The sequence below is a fragment of the Medicago sativa genome, chromosome 1 (genome assembly GCF_051527215.1).
Source record: "Medicago sativa cultivar Bolivia chromosome 1, Bolivia_mono, whole genome shotgun sequence".
NCBI classification, from domain to species: Eukaryota; Viridiplantae; Streptophyta; class Magnoliopsida; order Fabales; family Fabaceae; genus Medicago; species Medicago sativa.
The window spans coordinates 94,440,380-94,458,025 of NC_140749.1; the positions used below are offsets into that span (position 1 = coordinate 94,440,380).

Genomic DNA, 17,646 nt, shown 5'->3' on the forward strand with positions numbered 1-17,646 from the left:
ATTTTTTTTGACAAGATATTATTTACTTATTTAAAAAATATACATTGTTTACATTGTGATGCTCTTAATGCAGAGATGTGGGGTATGTACCTTGGTCTAGAGTTGGCTTGGAGGGACGGTATTTCTCAGCTTTGCGTTGAAAGTGATTCAAAGTTGCTTATTGACATGGTAACAAATAATTGCAAGATGAATGGGACAACCCCTGTGCTCATTCGGCGTATTCAAAGTATTTTGAATCGTAATTGGCGGATTCAGGTTCATCACACTTTGAGAGAAGGCAACAGAAGTGCTGATTGGCTTGCCAACTTCAGTCTTACCATGAATTCTTGAAATTTTATTCCTTTGGAGACCCCTCCTCGTGAGCTCAATAGTCTCCTCTTTGATGACATCTCTGGAGCTTGTATGCCTAGAAATGTTCGTGTAATTGCTTAGTTTTCTTTTTTGGGCTTCGGCTCTCTTGTACCAAAAAAAAAATAGTTTAATTTATTTTTATTTTACTTTTCTTTTCATGTGCATACGATCCTAAGATTTATGGAAACCATAATTGTAATATCTCGCGTAATTTTAAATAGATTGTTGTATCAGTTAAACATGTCAGACGAAAATAATTTTCGAAGGATTAATTATTTATTGAGAAATGTATGATGATATTCGGCAAATATCTCAGACACTATTCCAACGGACTTGAGGGATTAAGTGGTTATGAATTAAAGAAGGATAATTGTGTATTTTCTCTTGAAGGACATTTTGGTAACTTGCCATTCAAGATTTTTATTTTAATTGGGCCAAGACTAGATTTTTCTCGTTCTTACTACATTCTTCACCATCACTCTAGAACTCTCTCCTTCCTTCTACCACTCTCTCAAAAAATTCAGCTCTCTCTCTCTAATCCAAACTTCATCAAAATTTCATCTTTCATCATGGAATCATCATGCTAATTGTTGTAATGGGTACTTTGTAGAGATTAATTTTAAGAACAAGCTTCACAAATTATCTTTCCTCCCTCCCATGTCCCAATCGACCCTCTCCCTTTGTTGTTCCAAAATCATCATTCCAATCTCATGGAACCTACTTGTAATTTTGCTTTTGGACTAACCATGGAGGAGTGATCACAAGGTAAGTAACAAAATTCATTCCCCTCTCCTTTCCATGATGACCGAATTCATCACCACCACTCCCAATGTTTCCTTTTGTTGATATTACTTGGGTTTATGTTATAGGAATGCAAAATTGTGTTGTGAGTGATTATGGTAGTGACAAGTTGATGCACAAGGAGCTTATGAATTATACATTTAAGGTGAGTTTACTAGTAAGTTAAATTTTTGGAGAATGGACTAGAAGTAGAAACTTGGAATTGAAGGAAATTAATATAGAAAAGTGGTTTAGTAGCCTTGATGAGTTGTTGTTGGTGTATTTTGAGTTGTAGTTGTTGTTATAAGTGATTATACTTGAAATTCATGATTTTGAGACGAAACTCATATGGTCTTCATTGGTTCGTATATGCTGCTGTGTAATCCATAATCGAGTAATTATTGGATTTATGGATTCTTCACGTAATTCCCTTCAAATTGGATATAAATTTCGTGTGATTTGGATTAGAAACGAATTCAGAAAACACAATTGAAGTTTGGTAAATCCTGCAGGAAAATGCTTACGGGTTTAGACGAAGATTTTGCCGAATAAGCTAAATTGCGAGTTTTAGTTAACAAATGGGTCCAGAACTGAATGTATATGTTTAGTAGACATAATAAGAGTTTGGATCGAAGTATGGGCTGTAATTGGAGCGTACAGAAGCCATAAGCTGCATTTAAGCTGCTTTGGCGAAAAGTGCTTATGGGGCATAGCAGGAGCTGAAATGGGACTTAAGCAGCGTCGGGACTTCAGAAAAATGTTAAGGTGAGTTCCTTTAGTTAGAAAACTTCCCTTGGGGTAGTTAAATTATGCCTTTAGAATAATAGAATATGATTTAGTACATTAGTACATAATTTAGTGACAATATGATTAAGATTTATACGCTTGCTAGAGTACTCTAAAATAACTTTTATGTTGATAAATATGATTATGGTAATGTAGAAGTTAGAGGAAAAATATTATGATAAGTTTTACGTAAGAATGAATAAATATGCAATTTCGGCTAACGTTACGTAAAGTGAGAATTGTTTGATTTTATTACTTTATTTTGACTCTTAGCTAAATTAAATTACACTTTTAAGGTAATATAATGGTTTGACTTGGCTAAGACTCCAATTCTCATTATTGCCGAATATGTAGCCGAAATTGTATTATGCATATCCTCTAATCATACACTACCATAATGTATATTTATTTGTGTAAAGGAATGTTTAGAGTAAAATGGCCATTGAAACAAATTATTCATGGGTAGATTTCCAATTATTGGAAAGTAAAGAATTCTAAGTATAAATGTTCGGCTTAATTAGTCGGATTTAATTTATCAGGATATGGGGAAAATTTTATAACCTTTTAGGAATGGCATATGACAACAATATGCCTAGAACCTGAATAGGTTAGTATCCGAATTAATTTCAGAACAAAGACGGAATCACTACATCTTTATTATTAGTGTCAGGATGTTTTCATTAAAAGAAAATCAGTTAAGTTATTCCTCTCTATCTCCCCGTCAGTAGTGGAGTTGAGGATTAACTCAGTTATTAGAAATCAGTTCAAGTTATAATATTAAAACATGTTTAAGTTGTGACTTTCGCTATCCCGCCAGTTGGATACGAAAGGTTCCCGCCAGTTGGAATGGGCACTATCCGTGAGGATGACCCCACAATAATCAGAGGAGTCCGGTATCCCCGTCAGTTGGGTTCCCGCCAGTTGGAAATTATTACCGGTCAGAGTGGAATAAATTCCGGGGTTACTCCACCTGGGTTTATTCCGTAAAATCAACTCAGATAATATTGTTTGTTCAACGCTAACATTTCTAACATAATATGACAGACATTATGATTATAATTATGATTATGAGTTGAGTACTAGTATCAGGATTATATCAGTCTTTTAGACAGCGATCCTAGTTATCCCCCGATCGCTCAGTTATGCATGATAAGACTATATAAACCCGAAATGGGTTGAGTTTAGAGACAGATGGCGATCCTAGGTTCCCTGAGATTGCCTACAGCCTAGGATAGGTGGAACTCACTGAGACATCCCGTCTCACCCCAATCCCTTTTATTTTATTTCAGATCAGCAGGTTGTACGTGGCAAGGAGACAATTCAGGAGGCTGAATATTTTCACATGCTCGTGTCATATCAGTTCAAATTATTTATTACGCTTCCAGACATGTATTCAGATAGCAAATGTATGATCTTGCAGTGATGTATGTATATTTATTCAGTCGAAAATTTTATTATTGTAATTTTAATGTATCCAGTACTAAATCTAACGCACATTCTAAATATTCTAGATAAGTTTAGTATCGGCGTTACAATAATGACGGTGTATGTTATAAAAAGCCAACTTGGTAACACTGTTAATTTCTCTTCTTGTTGACAAGATGGGCTATCACCAATAAATGGTTCTTCTTATTGTAGGAGAAACTAAACGCTAAACTTAAACTTCCTACATAACAGTCCTTTGAATTTCTCAATTCATACTATCTGGAAAATCAAAATCATTGAAACACTGTAAATAAAAATAAAAATCAGTTTCAAACATAAAAATATTCAAACATAACAATAAATCATTGAAACACTGTAAAATCATTGAAACAAAATATGAATAACAGGTGTGTGTATGAAAGCAATCCAAGTAACACGGTGTATATATACAAAAGCAATGCCAATAATCACAAATGAAGGAGGTGTGTTAGCTTGAACTGTGTAAGCAATATCAATTGTGAATCTGCAGCACCACTTCAACCAGACAATGATAGTGGTAGGAAAAGTTAGTATACTTTTATTGAAAGGGATGAAGTTGGAAGGAGGAGATGAAAGGGACGCAATGGAGAACATGAAAACGAAAACTTATTCTTATGGTTTTAGATTTTGGAAAGAAATTAAATTTGTGGTTTTAGATTTTGGAAAGAAATAAAAAACCGTTTTCAAAATAAGTGAATAACCAACTTAACCCAATTTTATCCGAACAGTTCAAAATTAACTCAAAACCCAAAACTTGCAACCGCACCAAACAGACCCTTAGATATTATTCTTTTCAGATTTTTGTCAAAAAATGTTTTCATTTACCATAAAGAAATTTGCCTTTTTATATTGTTATATATATAAGAACCATCTATCAAAAGAAAATTTCAATAGAACCTACTCAAAACAGCTTCCTATTTTTTTGGTAGTGGTCAGGGTTTGAACCTCAGACCTTTGCATATATTATGCATTGTCCAAACCAACTGAGCTAAGCTCACGAGGACAAACAGCTTCCTATTTGAAGTACTTTTAGATTATTTTTTTCTTCAAAATTTTTTTCTATCAAATACAAATTGTTACATGTTCAATTCTTTAACGAAAAGTTCGTAAAAAATAAAATAAACGAAAAAATCAATTAGTATAGTTCATTATTATAAAAACCCATCTACTGGTATAAGTTCAATCCATAATCCCATGGAAGAGAAGTTCAATACAATGGAAAATACTAAATCAATATATGCACATGTTTAAGTCATCCAAGTGATACTAAAAACAGCTTACATATGTACAAGCTTTAAGTAAAGACCGGAACCCATGTAAATAAATATATTGACTGGTTAATGAGAGGGACTAAGAGTAACTTTGCAAACATTTCCAATCTGAAAGCCACAGTAGCTTGAAGCCAATGGCAGGATTCACATTTTCAATCATTAATCAAATTTAAGTATTTAGATTTATGAAATATATGCCTTGACCAGTTCTGTGTAACTGCAAACTAAACCTGTCCTTGGGCAGATGATTCTACCATTATTCTTCTTAGCCATCTCTTCAAGAGCCTACAAAAGAGCAAACGACAATATAGGATTAGCCTCAAGTCATTCTTAAATGTAGAACATCTAGAATAACAGGACTTGTATAATAAATAAATAAAAGGTACCTTGGTGCTATAAACATATCCATTGGGCAAGACTTGCGGCGGGTTCTCTGTGTCCATTAGCTCCTTTGTTATGTAGCAAACAAGTTTTGAGTGATGCTGCTTTGAATATGGTAATGGCAAGGCAAGTGTGCGGAAAGCCTCCTGTGATAGAGGATCTTCTTTTGTGCAATCATCCTCGTAACAATATCTTTATCAAGTCAAGGGACATTTATCAATAGAGTTATCCAAGACAATGTGTACAGACAACCAAAGATTGCAATAAGAAACGTGCAAATTATGAGAGCAAGAGGCTTGGTATTATCAGTATGAGCCTTTAAATCTTTAACAAGTCTTAAAAATGACAGCAATAAAGACTTATCCCATCACGTGGGGTCGGCTAAATGAATCAAACGACATCATATTGTTCTACAAAAACTATGTCTTTATCCAACTCATTAACATCTAGATCCTTCTTGATAGTTTCTCTTATGTTTTTTCTAGGTCTTCCTCTACCTCTAGTGATTTGACTCCCTTCCATTTGATCTACTCTCTGTACTACAGAACCCACAAGTTTTCTCTTCACATGCCCAAATCACCTAAGTCTAGTTTCTACCATCTTTTCCACTATACGTACTACCCCAACTCTATCTCCAATGTTCTCATTTCTAATCTTATCTCGTCAAGTCTTACCACACATCCAACACAACATCCTCATGTCTGCTACGCTTAATTTATTTTCGTGTTGTTTCATTACCGTCAAACACTATGTCCCATACAACATCACCAGTCTTGCAATTGTCCTATAAAATTTTCCCTTCAATTTGACTGATACTTTCGCCGGTCATAAAAATGAGAAGCATGTAAATGAGAGGAACCATACTTTAGATGGATTGATGGAATAGTAGTAAAAGATCTGTTAGACCTTGAGAACTGACATAAAAATCAACTGAAGGCCTTAGTCACCAGTTAAAAATGTTTTGAACAATGTACCCCAAAATAAACTACGATTTTCGATAACAGATGCAAAAGGCTCAAGACAATAGTTTGATTATCAACGACACATTAAAGAGGGTCCAAGTGATTTAATTTCATTTTTTGGTGGGTCATTTATATATGCATGTAAGTATGATAGTGACTTGTGACTATCCCAGACGATAGGAATTTTAGGTAAAAAAACTTCATGCAGATAACAATCTATATATTTTTATGGATACGGAGTTTTGAGAGCCGAAAGTCCAGCTTGCAGATAGATATTGAGCAAAGGCTCTAAAGTCATGCCATATAACTTGCAGAACTCTTGTTTGAAATGGTCTACTAGATAATCCCATTGTTTAGGTTCAAATAAAACCTGTAAATTATGCGAAAGAAAATTGCAAATATATCAGTGTTGAAATGGCAACTACCAAAGAATTGACAATGCAATATGAAGCAAAAAGTCTACTAATGAACAAAAGCATCAAAATGTTGTGTCCGACCAATATCATGTTGATAGACTTCATTGTAACTGGTAAATACAACAGTTATGAAGATTTTCTTCTATAAGAAATTATTGTGGTTAAATAAAAATTTATGCAAATAAATTTTTGTTACATATCAAATAAACTCTTGTTACTTATCTAATCAACAAAGGAGGAACTATGTTTGACAATGAAATAGATGATACATACTGAACAACACAAGTACAACACAAGTTATCTCGATTATTAAAACAGGTAGGCAAATACATTACAATTAACAGCTTAAGAGATCTGAAGCATGTTTTGTCAACTAAATCATAAACTATAAAAACTAAGAAACATAGTTATAACTGATAGCAGTTAGATACTGTTATTAGCATATTGCTTGCCAACACATATCAGTTACAACTAGAAAATTTAAAGCCAACTGTGATTCCACAAATAATATGCTTTGTTTGGTTAACATTAAAACAGGTAGGCAAATACATTACAATTAACAGCTTAAGAGATCTGAAGCATGTTTTGTCAACTAAATCATAAACTATAAGAACAAAGAAACATAGTTATAACTGATAGCAGTTAGATACTGTTATTAGCATATTGCTTGCCAACACATATCAGTTACAACTAGAAAATTTAAAGCCAACTGTGATTCCACAAATAATATGCTCTGTTTGGTTAACGAGGGAACAAATAAAGAAATATGTGAGAGAGAGAGAGAGAGAGATGTGCAAAAAGGAGTAGATTGTTGGTATTGTTTAGAGTGAGTGTAATAGAAAAGGATTCTCTCTCCCTAATACCCGTGTCCACTCCAATTTATTCTAGTGCAACTCATATCTATAAATGTTTCTCGTATGGTTGTTGCTTTAAGAACAAAACCCTGGCTTGGAGCTTCACTTTTTGGTACTACATGGTTTATAAAATATTGTAAATATTTTGAAAATCATAGTTTCTGTTGAACATCCATAAAAGAAAGTTTAAATATTATCATGAGATAAACTCAATTTGTAGTATGAGAAATGCTAGGAACAATCTTTCTATAACACTCACCACTTTCTGTGGGATCCATTTCCAAAGTGTGGTACCCACATAGATTCACCCAATAAGAGTGTGAATGTTAGACAAGGTGTTAGAAAGAGAATGTCTATAGCACTCCTCTTTGTAGTCAACTAGTGTACTTTTTAAAATATTTTATTCAAAAAAGGGCCCAGCTCAGCATCACGCATGTCTAACTGAGTTGAGCAAGCCAAACTCCTAGTTAGAAAACACGCCCAGGGACATTATGAAGAAGGGCAAGTCACGAATGACAGATATTAAAGGAAAATTGTAAAAACATTAGCTTCTCGCCTCTTTTTTTTTTTTTTTTTTGCACCTTCAAGGAAAAGTAGTTCAATTGCTCTGATCAATTCCTCTCGTTCACTAAACAAAAGAGTTTCACACTCTCTTTCCTGATTATCTCCCATCTATTTCTTTCTTCTAAATTTCATTCATACCAAACATAGTGTTGGTATAAAATCAATGGTGGTCAATCGCGCATAGCAGAAAAATAGCAGCAGGTTGTTAAAATTCTGCTATGCAATGGTGCTATAGCGCCACTATAGCCGCTATTTGACAACATTTTTCCCTAAATAGTGTATCAAAAGACAATAGCAGTTTGTCCAAATTTCCGCTACGCTGTAGCAGTACAGCACCACTATAGCTGCCTTTTAACACCAACACTGTAAAATCAGAATTCATATGAATGGTGCCATTCAACAGCTATGAATATTAAATACAATCATAACAATGTTGTATTAAGAAAAATAAAATTAAAGACGCACCAGTATCACTAATGCACAAACACACAAGAAAGAAACCTTATAATCACCTTATATTTTGCGCATGGTGTATCTCTTTTAAAAGCTAGTAATGCTGTGACTTCCTGCAGTTCTTTCATGTGGTTGCCTGCCCATGGTGCAAGATACTTCTTAGCATATGCGATGGCTCTTAAATTGCTTTCAGCCCTTACCAATTCTATAAACTCTTGAAGTCTCAACTGGAACTCCAATTTGCTCTGTTAACATTAAATCGCTCTTAATTAACAATTGTAAATAGTATGACGCCAAATTATGGATCTGTTGCCAACAATTAAACATCACACAAGAAACCCTGGTAGTTGTTGATATTCAAGAAAGTCTGGCTTTGCATCAAGTAAAAAAAAAAAAAAAAAATCTTTCAATTTCAAACCAGCCTTGCATCATTTTTATTTATTTTTTTCAAACAACCTCATACGGTGATTATTTCTCTTTTCTATGAATATATTCTATAGTTGCTGGATGAGTGAGACGATCCTACAAATATTCTTATTGCCTTAACAGAACTGCATTACCTAGACTTAAGAGCCAAATAAATCCAAAAAAAGTCTAGCCTATAAGTATGAAGCAGCAACTATTAATAAGATCAAAGGGCGGTATAAACCTTAGACTTCTTCAGCCTTGATTTGTTATCAGCACACCAAGCTAAGGCAGGTGCAGCATCCTTATTTTGCAAAGCATCAATAACCTTTTTTGCCTCTTGGAATACATCAATATCAACTAGATCCTGATACACAAAGACCAATAAATATCACTGTTATATCCAAAGTAACCAAAAACAACAGATTGCAACATGTTATGTTACACAAAGAAGACCCAAAAGAAACAGCATATTACCAGCATCAAATGATCATCACAGTCATTACCTGCAAGTTGCTGCATTCAGAAAGTTTCTCTGCAGTGTCATAATATGACATCCTCAACATATAATCAACAAGAATCCGCTTCAGGCGAGTGGTATTCCATTCTGACATATTTTCTGCATCAGCAGATTCCAAATGTTCGATACGCACACGGCACTTCTGCGCTTGCAAATTCTCTGCTCGATTCCCTTCTTCCAACTTAACATATTTTCACAATTACAAGCCAAAATAATCAAAATTACAAAACATAATTAATCAAGTAAGCAACTAAAAATCATAACCACTAGCAGTATCTACATTGCAACTAAAACACAGTGAAAGGAAACATCAAATTATTTACACAAAATTGAAATAATTCTTTGGCACTGCAAATCAAGATTCAACAAATTCAAACACGAAATTCAAATAATTTACGATTGTCGTAATCATGAAAACATATGATTCGTATGAAAATATAATAAAGAAATAATAATAAAATAAAAAAAACAAATTTGCATCATCGAAAATCGAATAAAAAAATTAGGTTAGTAGTTACTTTTCTCTTGAGCCCTTGGAGGCGAGAAACGAGAGAGTTAAGGTGATTGACGGCGTCGTCGGGGGATAAGTCAGAACCGGCGGCATCAGAGACGCCGGAGATAACGGCGGACATCTCTTTCTCGACGACGCGGTGGTTGGCACGGATGGTTTTCTTGTAGTGTTCAAAAGGGACTCTGAGGAACTGGTGTTCGAGCTTGAGAGATTCCGTGAGTCGGGGGAGGTTGGAGGACGGAGCGGGAGTAGGGTTGACGGCGGCGATGGCTCCGATTTGGGCTCCGGCGGCAGTGTTGTTTCCGTTTGGAATGGAATCCATTTCCATTGGGAGAGAATGGAATCTCAGTTCTCACAGATTGTTACTCGCAACTAGATAAATGCTTCTACAAAACCAGTATATTATTCAATATTTAGATTTAAATATGTTTCTTTAGGGATTAAAATAGGACTTTTTAAATAAATTTATACGATTTTAGTCCTTTTTTTTATTAATTTTTAGTAAAAGAAACTAAGTATTTTTCCCTATAATGATAAAAATGTTAATCTCAGTGGTGGAGTGCTTCGAGTAGGATCCGACCCTATCTCAGTCCTCGTGAGCTTAACTTAGTTGGTAAAGGCAATAAATAATATATGCAAGGTCCGGGGTTCGAATCCCGGACACCACTAAAAAAATATAAAAACAAATAAATGTTAATCTCAAATACATAATTTATAATATTTTAACCTCAAATTAATGAATTAGAAAAAGAATGTTTTTGACTAAAAAAATTAACTATAACGGTATAACTATAATAATAGTATACTTAAACAAATATAAAAGGGAGTATATGATTTTTTTTCTTCTGAATTTTTCATTATTTCAGTTATATCTTAAAGAGATTTGATTTTAAGAATGTTATAGTATTGGTGCTATTGAAAAAACTAAAAAAATTTATGATATTGGTTATATTGTTGATAAAAGATAAACATAGTTTATTACTATTTAAAAGTCACACATATTTATACATATCTTTTTAATAAAAATCAAAATTTTATTAAAAAAAATGTTTCAAATTTATAAACATTAGCGCGGTAGAAGAGCGGACAAACAAGTGCTCATCAGAACGCAATAAATATATAAAGAGAATTGGAGATTTTGAATTGGATTTTCATTATTCAAATTATACCACTAAACAAATTTTCTATGATAATGTTATATTATCGTTGGTGTCATTGAAAATGACAAGAGTTCTGCATATTATATTTGTTATATTGTTAGTGTAATTGAACAAATTAAGTGTGATTTGTTAAAATTTGAAGTCACAAACACATATATATACATATAATTTTGATCAAAATCTAAATAATTTTAATCAAACTCAAAATTTCATAAAAATATATTAATCATAATTCCCAAATTATGGGTTTCAGTAACCCTTTCAACACATCATCTCGCTAACAATATACTCCTTCCATCCCATTATAAGCGACCATTTTTTTTTTCATTTCACACATTAAGAAAAGGTGTATAAATGAAAGTGAGAGAAATGGTTTTAAGTATTTGTCAAATATTGTGCTTTTTTCATTAACATAAGTAAAGTAAAATATATTGTGCTTTTTTCATTCTCATAAGTAAAGTAAAATTAGAGTTATAATTGAAAAAATAATAATTAATATTGTACTGAAAAGTGACATGAGTCAATTATTTTGGAACAATTCTTTTTTTAAATAGCTCACTTGTTATAGACAGATGGAGTAAGCTCAAGTGATATTCACCGAAATCGCATCCAAAGACAAGATAAATGGTAATCCGGATGTAACTGTTTCGGTGTGGCAATGGCAAATGCACAATTGCAATTCAACTTTCTGTGTACTAAAGAACTTGCAATTTTACGAGCATATAATAATTATATTATAATTTGGATATTGCTTGAAAAAGAGAAAGGTCAGCATTCCACTAGGAGAACAACCCCCCACAAAAGGATCATAAATTACCGTTAGTATTTACATTGATCAAGACTTGAGATTGGATAATCAAAATAAAAAAAAACTACCAAGAGAATGACTGTCTATTACAAAAATGTTCATCGGCTCAAGTTTCAAGCCATGTTAAGGTTCCCATAATTAAATACTTGCTTGGAAGTTCTCCAGCAGATGGTGTAAGGTATGTTATCTTCTTTCTGTAATATAGAAATCAAGTTAGAAATGCAACATCATGTAAAAATTCTCCATAAACAACATAACAAAATCTAATACAAACCTCTGAATGTCAATGTCTGTTACATAGATAAAGCCGGCAACATTGCTGCACCATAAAAGATGTGACACATTAAGATACAATGTAGGAAATTGGGGATGGGAAAGGGTTACATAATACTTTTCAGTGTCAATCAATAAAGTATAATAATAATCAACAAAGCCACCTAAATAAGGTTAGGGTCAAGCTAACCAGTGCCCGAGGGGCACTCGCACTTGTTAGCATTTTCCTTAGTTATATTATTTTTATGTCTATTTTAAAAATTCCACAACACAGTTTTGGTATTTTTGAGATTTTTTATCCATTACACGTCAAATCTATAACCTTGATATAGCATCACATCTCACAAACGGCCTCGTTTGCACAGGATTTTCTTTTGAAGGACAAAGGAGGTAAGTTCAAAATAACCAAAATGGTTAAACTAAGTCTTTAATAAAAATCTTAGAAGCCATTTCTGTCACTTTTATTTCTTAATAAATCAATATATGTTCTCAAAAGAAAAATACAAATCTCTCCTTCCATATCAACCTACTTGCAACAGCGGAAATTGCTAAGTAATCCCAGCTCCCTGCCCAACTGTTTTTAACTAATTAACATAGGTTACCTCATGGACTAATACAATTGTTCTTTTCTTTGTTGGCCTACACTTGATATTATGAAGTGTGATACTTCCAAAGCAACAACAAATAATATAGGGATCAAACACTATCATTGGGCTGTATAAAAAATTAAAACTTGAACGAGTATTAAGATTTGGATAATTAATTGCTCAATCCAAATCATAGTTACCTTGAAATGATCTCATCAGGTTCCTTGGCAAATGAGACAGCAAGGACTGCGTGGAGCAAATCACAATTTATATTCACAGCTACAACTCTCGTTGGATCTGCAGCAGGTTCTGCTCCAATTGGCAAGGCAGAGCGTGGAGCTTGTGGCCCACCACCAACTCGATAAACAAACAAGTCACTAAAATTTGAAATATTAGAATGAGGAGAAAGATCATTTGTAAGGCCATAAAAGTATTCCTGCATCAAAATCAAATAGCAGCAATTTCACTTAGAGTTACAAAATAGTTGAACAGGCAGGACAATTAAGTGAATGTTAAGAATGCCCAAGGAGCAGGGAGAAAACAAGAAAAAAACTAACCCAAAGGCCAAAGCTACTAAGCAAAATATCCAGAAGCAATCTTTGGGCAATGCAGTTTTATATCCAAACAAATATGTGCTTACAAGTTACAAGATTTTAAACAGTGCTGATAAATGCAAAGGATCCTACTATTTTCAAAAGAACTATTTCCCTTCACACAAATTTTATGTTTTTTCAGTTACAATTTTCTAATACACAATCCAATACTTAATTCTACCTATTTCTCACATAAAAATCATTCTTTTCTCATTAACTGCAATTAGCAGCTTGGCTAAGTCAGAACAATTAACATTTGATATGTTGAAGTGGAATCATGGGAATATGAGGTCACGGGTTCCAGTCGTGTAATAGGCCTTTTGCAAATGCTATGTAAGTTTTTTTTTACAATAGAACCTCAATGGGCTCAAACCTTCCCTAAACCCCCACCGTGGTTACAACTTGCCCATTTAACTAACATTTAAAAATCAAAGTCCTCTAAAATGAAAAAAATAAGACAATGAGATTTTTTCAACATGCAGAAAATATTGAAAAGTGGAAAAGTAGGGTTACCCTTATCCTATTACTTCTGGACTTCTGGCGGAACTTCACAGGCCTAGATACAACTCCACCCGACCTCTGAAGTTTCACAACATCTACTTTAGGCTCACCCTTAAGCACGTCTCTGAGCAAACTGCACAGTTTTTCCTATAAGGAGTTCAAACGGAAAGCCTGAGACCAAGTTTACAAAAATTATAATATACAGAGCACCTCCCAAGGAAGATTCATTTATTTTGAGTGAAAAATCAAGGTATTAGTTATGGGGAAGTGTGATGCATAATAGATAAGGCTACCATCTACCTGGCCCAAAACCAAAACAACATCAGCCTTGAATGTACGGATTGCATGCAATAGCATCTGCAATAAAATACAACCAAAAGAACAAGTAAGAGAGGGGAGAAAGAGACCACCATAATCAAGATGTAGTAATCAGAATTAGCAGTACATTCTGTGTTTCAGCAGTGTTCAATTCAACAATAATGTAAGGTTCAAAGGTTAATTACATCATAGCCCACTCCTTCTATCCATCCCATGGTATTTAACACCATTCCAGCAGCTCTGGACTCGGCATTTCCAGCAAATTGTCTCTCCAGTATCCCCGCGAGCTCCTTGACAAGCACTTTATACAATTCTACATTATTACTGAAAAAAAGAATTATTTGGTGATTGTATTTTCATTTCCTTGGGTGTGCTGTTAATGATTTTTTATAACTTCAAATGAATTTGTGTTCATGTGATTTTGCCAATTAATAGTTGAAAATATGATAGGAATTACAGCTTTAATTACCTCGGAGATGTGTGTCCATAAAAGTAAACAAGAGGCATTTCAAGAGGAATTCCCTCCACCGGATCGATGGGCATTTCAATTGGAGTGGCAGCAATGCATCCAGGAATTGTTATAGACCCTTGGCCAATATCCAAGTCAACAAAGGTGGGCTTCCAACCTTGTTTCGCTGCCCAACTAAGAAGCATCCTTGACAAGGTAGTCTTTCCAGAATCTGAAGGTCCAACAACAATCACCCTAGGGCCCTGACCAATCAAATCATTTGATACTTAATTCACATACTACAACAAGCTATACATCATACACCTGACCAATCACAAATTTCGTTCTTCCAAACACGGCAATCTATAATAAACGCTCAAATTTTGAAACCCTTAATAATAATAATAATAATGATGAATCATAAAAAATAAAACTTCAAAAAGATATATTGACAGCACAAAATAAAAGCCATACACAAAACAAACAAAAACGAAAAAACAATCAGCACCAACAGATACATGAAGCATCCAATATTCTCCTAATAACGAGACACAATAAAATAAAATAAAATAACCTGAGATAATACAGAGTCATCTGAAGGTGATGTCTTAGCGCGATTTCTTCTTCCTTCTAAAATAGCATGCACATTTACATAACTAACCATTGGTGTCTGAAATTTAAAAAACAAAAAGAAGTTGCAATCTCCTCTCCACCAGCCATGAGTGAGTTTCAAAGAAAGATTGAAAGCAATAGTCTGAAAGTGATTTACCTCATCCGCGGTATAACCAGTTTCAGGAGTACCATCCATTTCAATGGTAGCACCATACCAAGTAAAAACCTAACACACAAATAAGAAGATGATATGTGAGTGAATCTAGCAGAAAAATTGAAAATTGGTATAAAAGAGGATGGAAGGGAATAGAAGAGTTACAGCGAACTTGAGTCTAGGAGGAAAATTGAGCCAGATTTCAGGTGGAAGCTCGGTACCAAAAATCTCAGCGTTTCCATTAAGGAGTCGAAGACGAAGAGGTGAGTCGGAGACTTCAATTCTGAGTTCGCATTCTTTTTCCAATTTCACTTGCTTAATTGTCGGTGTCGAATTTGAACCAGTAACAGCGGGACCTGCACCGCCATACGCCATTAAAGACTAGGGTTTGGGTTTGTGAGGCGGCGGAGATAGGGAATGGAGAAAGTAAGTAATAATAGATAAGGGGGAGAATGATAGGGCTTCGCGGAAGTGCGACGGGACACGACGGTGGAGCTGCCGTGGTATTTGGCGACAACAGATGAAGTGAAGTGAAGTCTTTTGGCTGAGAAGCGCAAAGATTTTATACCAATTCAATTCAATTCAATTTTGTTTTGAGTACCAAAGAACTACATATTTTTTTACTTTTTTTTTTTTTTTTGTTTTTGTTTATTTATTAAAGATTTTATACCCCTCAAAAATATATATAGTTAAGGACAAAACGTTTTCTTAAAAAGGTTTTTTTTATTTTTTAAAGGGTTAATTATGTTTCTAGTCCCTATAAAATAGCGACCTTGTAAGTTTAGTCCCTACTTAATTTTAATAGCATTTTTAGTCCCTATAAAAAAAAATTTACTTATAATTTTAGTCCCTGCTAAAACAAAGTTTGATTAATTATCCTTAAACTCTTAAATTTTTGAACGATTTTTTTGAGACAAGATTAGAACATTATGAAAGGTTCGTTTACTAAAATTTAGAATTTTCTGACATGAAATGAATTAAATATGAATTTTTTAAAACGACAAAAGTTAAAGATAAAAAGTAATAAAATCTGGATGTAGAAATCAAATTTTGCGATAATTTTTTGCGGACGAACTTTTAGTAATGTTCTAAACATGTCTGCAAAAAATTGTTCAAAAATTTAAGAGTTTAAGCATAAATTAAACAAATTTGAATTGAGTAGGGACTAATACTCAGTGCAGAAAAACAAAATTAGGGACTAAAAATGCTATTAAAATTAAGTAGGGACTAAACTTACAAGGTCGCTATTTTATAGGGACTAGAAACATAATTAACCCTTTTTTAAATATATAAAAGGGAACGAGGGAAGTATACTATTCAAAAAAATATATTGTTTGGCATTTATCGAGTATGTTATCATCCTGCACTCTTCCAAGGACAGTTTTTGTTTAGTGAGTTACATTGGTGGCACTGATTAATTAAGTTCAGTACTACATTTTTTAAGCAAAGGGAAAGTAAATTAAAAAAGAGGAAAAGATAAAAACCTTAGGGCATAGAAAAAAACTTGGTGAGAATGGTAAAATAAAATGTGTAGGTCGCAAAAAGAATAGTATCTAAACTATTGAAAAATATTTAAATCCATTGTTTTTTGTCTTTACAGATGACTTACCCTATTATATTGCGGTCTTATTTGACTCGTGTAACAAACTCATTTACTTGTGTATGATAGGCATCACTCTTATATTAATTACCAAGTGATAAAGAGAAAAATGCATTAGTATATGACTTAAAGAAAATATCTCTATAGGCATCTCACTCATTTATAGCACCAACACTTCATATTAAAAGTGTGTAGTGTTTGTTTGGTATGTTTGGAATAGGAAAAAGTGATTAAATTTAATTAGAATAACAAATGTGATTACATTCAATTACATCATTTCAAGAAAGAAAAAAATGTGACTGTATTCAATTACTTGTATTTTTATATTAGTGTTTTTTTTTTTACAGTAAATATTTTTATCCCTGTTGACATGTCAATGTATGTGTTTGGACTGTTTTTTTATAAATTGGGAATTCGTTGATGAATATTGACTAAAAAATAAAACAATTGAATCTTGACTCAACAAGATCTTCAACAAACCCAATATTTTAACCCACTTGGATTAGTTTGGTGATATTAACTTGGGACTTGAGAGTGTACTCATCTTCAAGGTCTCAGGTTCGATTCTCCTATTTGGATGAATTAATTTAACTTTAAAAAAAAACTCAATGCTTTATACAAAATCGATTAAAATGTATGATTACTATATTAGAACGAGAACGAGACAGATGAATGAAAAAATAAATTGATCGATTGGCAAGCTCGCATAATGAAACTTTTTCAGATTAGATATCCGCACTAAAAGATTAGATACAACTAAAAAGATTAAGAGATGTTAATATACCAACATTTTAAGTTAGTTAGAATATTTTTACCTCCAATTCTTTTATATGATTGATATTATTTTTTGCTATTTCATTTCTTTTTTTTTATT

The 17,646-nt window shown here is 33.3% G+C and overlaps 2 protein-coding genes and 1 long non-coding RNA gene across 4 annotated transcripts; 1 reads left to right on the plus strand and 2 right to left on the minus strand.

Annotated features, from left to right (window-relative positions):
- Positions 1 to 712: 712 nt before the first annotated feature.
- Positions 713 to 3,420, plus strand: LOC146959432 (uncharacterized). 2 transcript variants are annotated; one of them, XR_015024957.1, is made up of 4 exons: positions 713 to 1,116; positions 1,221 to 1,297; positions 1,644 to 1,896; positions 3,207 to 3,420. It is a non-coding gene; the product is annotated as an uncharacterized LOC146959432 (long non-coding RNA). The 2 variants fall into 2 exon arrangements; XR_015024956.1 differs by having other exon boundaries at positions 722 to 1,116; positions 1,644 to 3,420.
- A 1,109-nt stretch (positions 3,421 to 4,529) lies between these two features.
- On the minus strand, positions 4,530 to 10,113 carry LOC146959433 (LisH/CRA/RING-U-box domains-containing protein). Its single transcript, XM_085740960.1, has 7 exons — positions 9,726 to 10,113; positions 9,194 to 9,388; positions 8,932 to 9,054; positions 8,342 to 8,527; positions 6,232 to 6,365; positions 5,039 to 5,225; positions 4,530 to 4,937 (listed from the first exon to the last, which is right to left on the minus strand). Exons 1-7 carry the CDS (start codon positions 10,044 to 10,046, stop codon positions 4,836 to 4,838), a joined length of 1,248 nt encoding a protein of 415 aa, XP_085597086.1. The 5' UTR covers positions 10,047 to 10,113; the 3' UTR covers positions 4,530 to 4,835.
- A 1,475-nt stretch (positions 10,114 to 11,588) lies between these two features.
- CLPS3 (CLP-similar protein 3) lies at positions 11,589 to 15,709 on the minus strand. Its single transcript, XM_085740959.1, has 10 exons — positions 15,338 to 15,709; positions 15,176 to 15,244; positions 14,981 to 15,076; positions 14,428 to 14,669; positions 14,144 to 14,282; positions 13,941 to 13,997; positions 13,653 to 13,787; positions 12,747 to 12,982; positions 11,961 to 12,005; positions 11,589 to 11,880 (listed from the first exon to the last, which is right to left on the minus strand). The coding sequence occupies exons 1-10, from the start codon at positions 15,545 to 15,547 to the stop codon at positions 11,793 to 11,795; spliced, it is 1,317 nt and encodes a 438-aa protein (XP_085597085.1). The 5' UTR covers positions 15,548 to 15,709; the 3' UTR covers positions 11,589 to 11,792.
- Between the last annotated feature and the right edge of the window lie 1,937 nt (positions 15,710 to 17,646).

What these genes read in the sequence shown, in the direction of transcription:
- LOC146959433 (XM_085740960.1), bottom strand. Translation starts at nt 10,046, where the DNA reads ATGGAAATGGATTCCATTCCAAACGGAAACAACACTGCCGCCGGAGCC. An exon ending in CTTTCGGCTCTCAAAACTCC is followed by an intron (nt 5,226 to 6,231) that starts GTATCCATAAAA and finishes GACTTGATAAAG; the next exon opens with ATATTGTTACGAGGATGATT. An exon ending in GATATGTTTATAGCACCAAG is followed by an intron (nt 4,938 to 5,038) that starts GTACCTTTTATT and finishes GCTCTTTTGTAG; the next exon opens with GCTCTTGAAGAGATGGCTAA.
- CLPS3 (XM_085740959.1), bottom strand. Translation starts at nt 15,547, where the DNA reads ATGGCGTATGGCGGTGCAGGTCCCGCTGTTACTGGTTCAAATTCGACA. An exon ending in CTGGTTATACCGCGGATGAG is followed by an intron (nt 15,077 to 15,175) that starts GTAAATCACTTT and finishes TTTAAATTTCAG; the next exon opens with ACACCAATGGTTAGTTATGT. An exon ending in TATGGACACACATCTCCGAG is followed by an intron (nt 14,283 to 14,427) that starts GTAATTAAAGCT and finishes TCTTTTTTTCAG; the next exon opens with TAATAATGTAGAATTGTATA.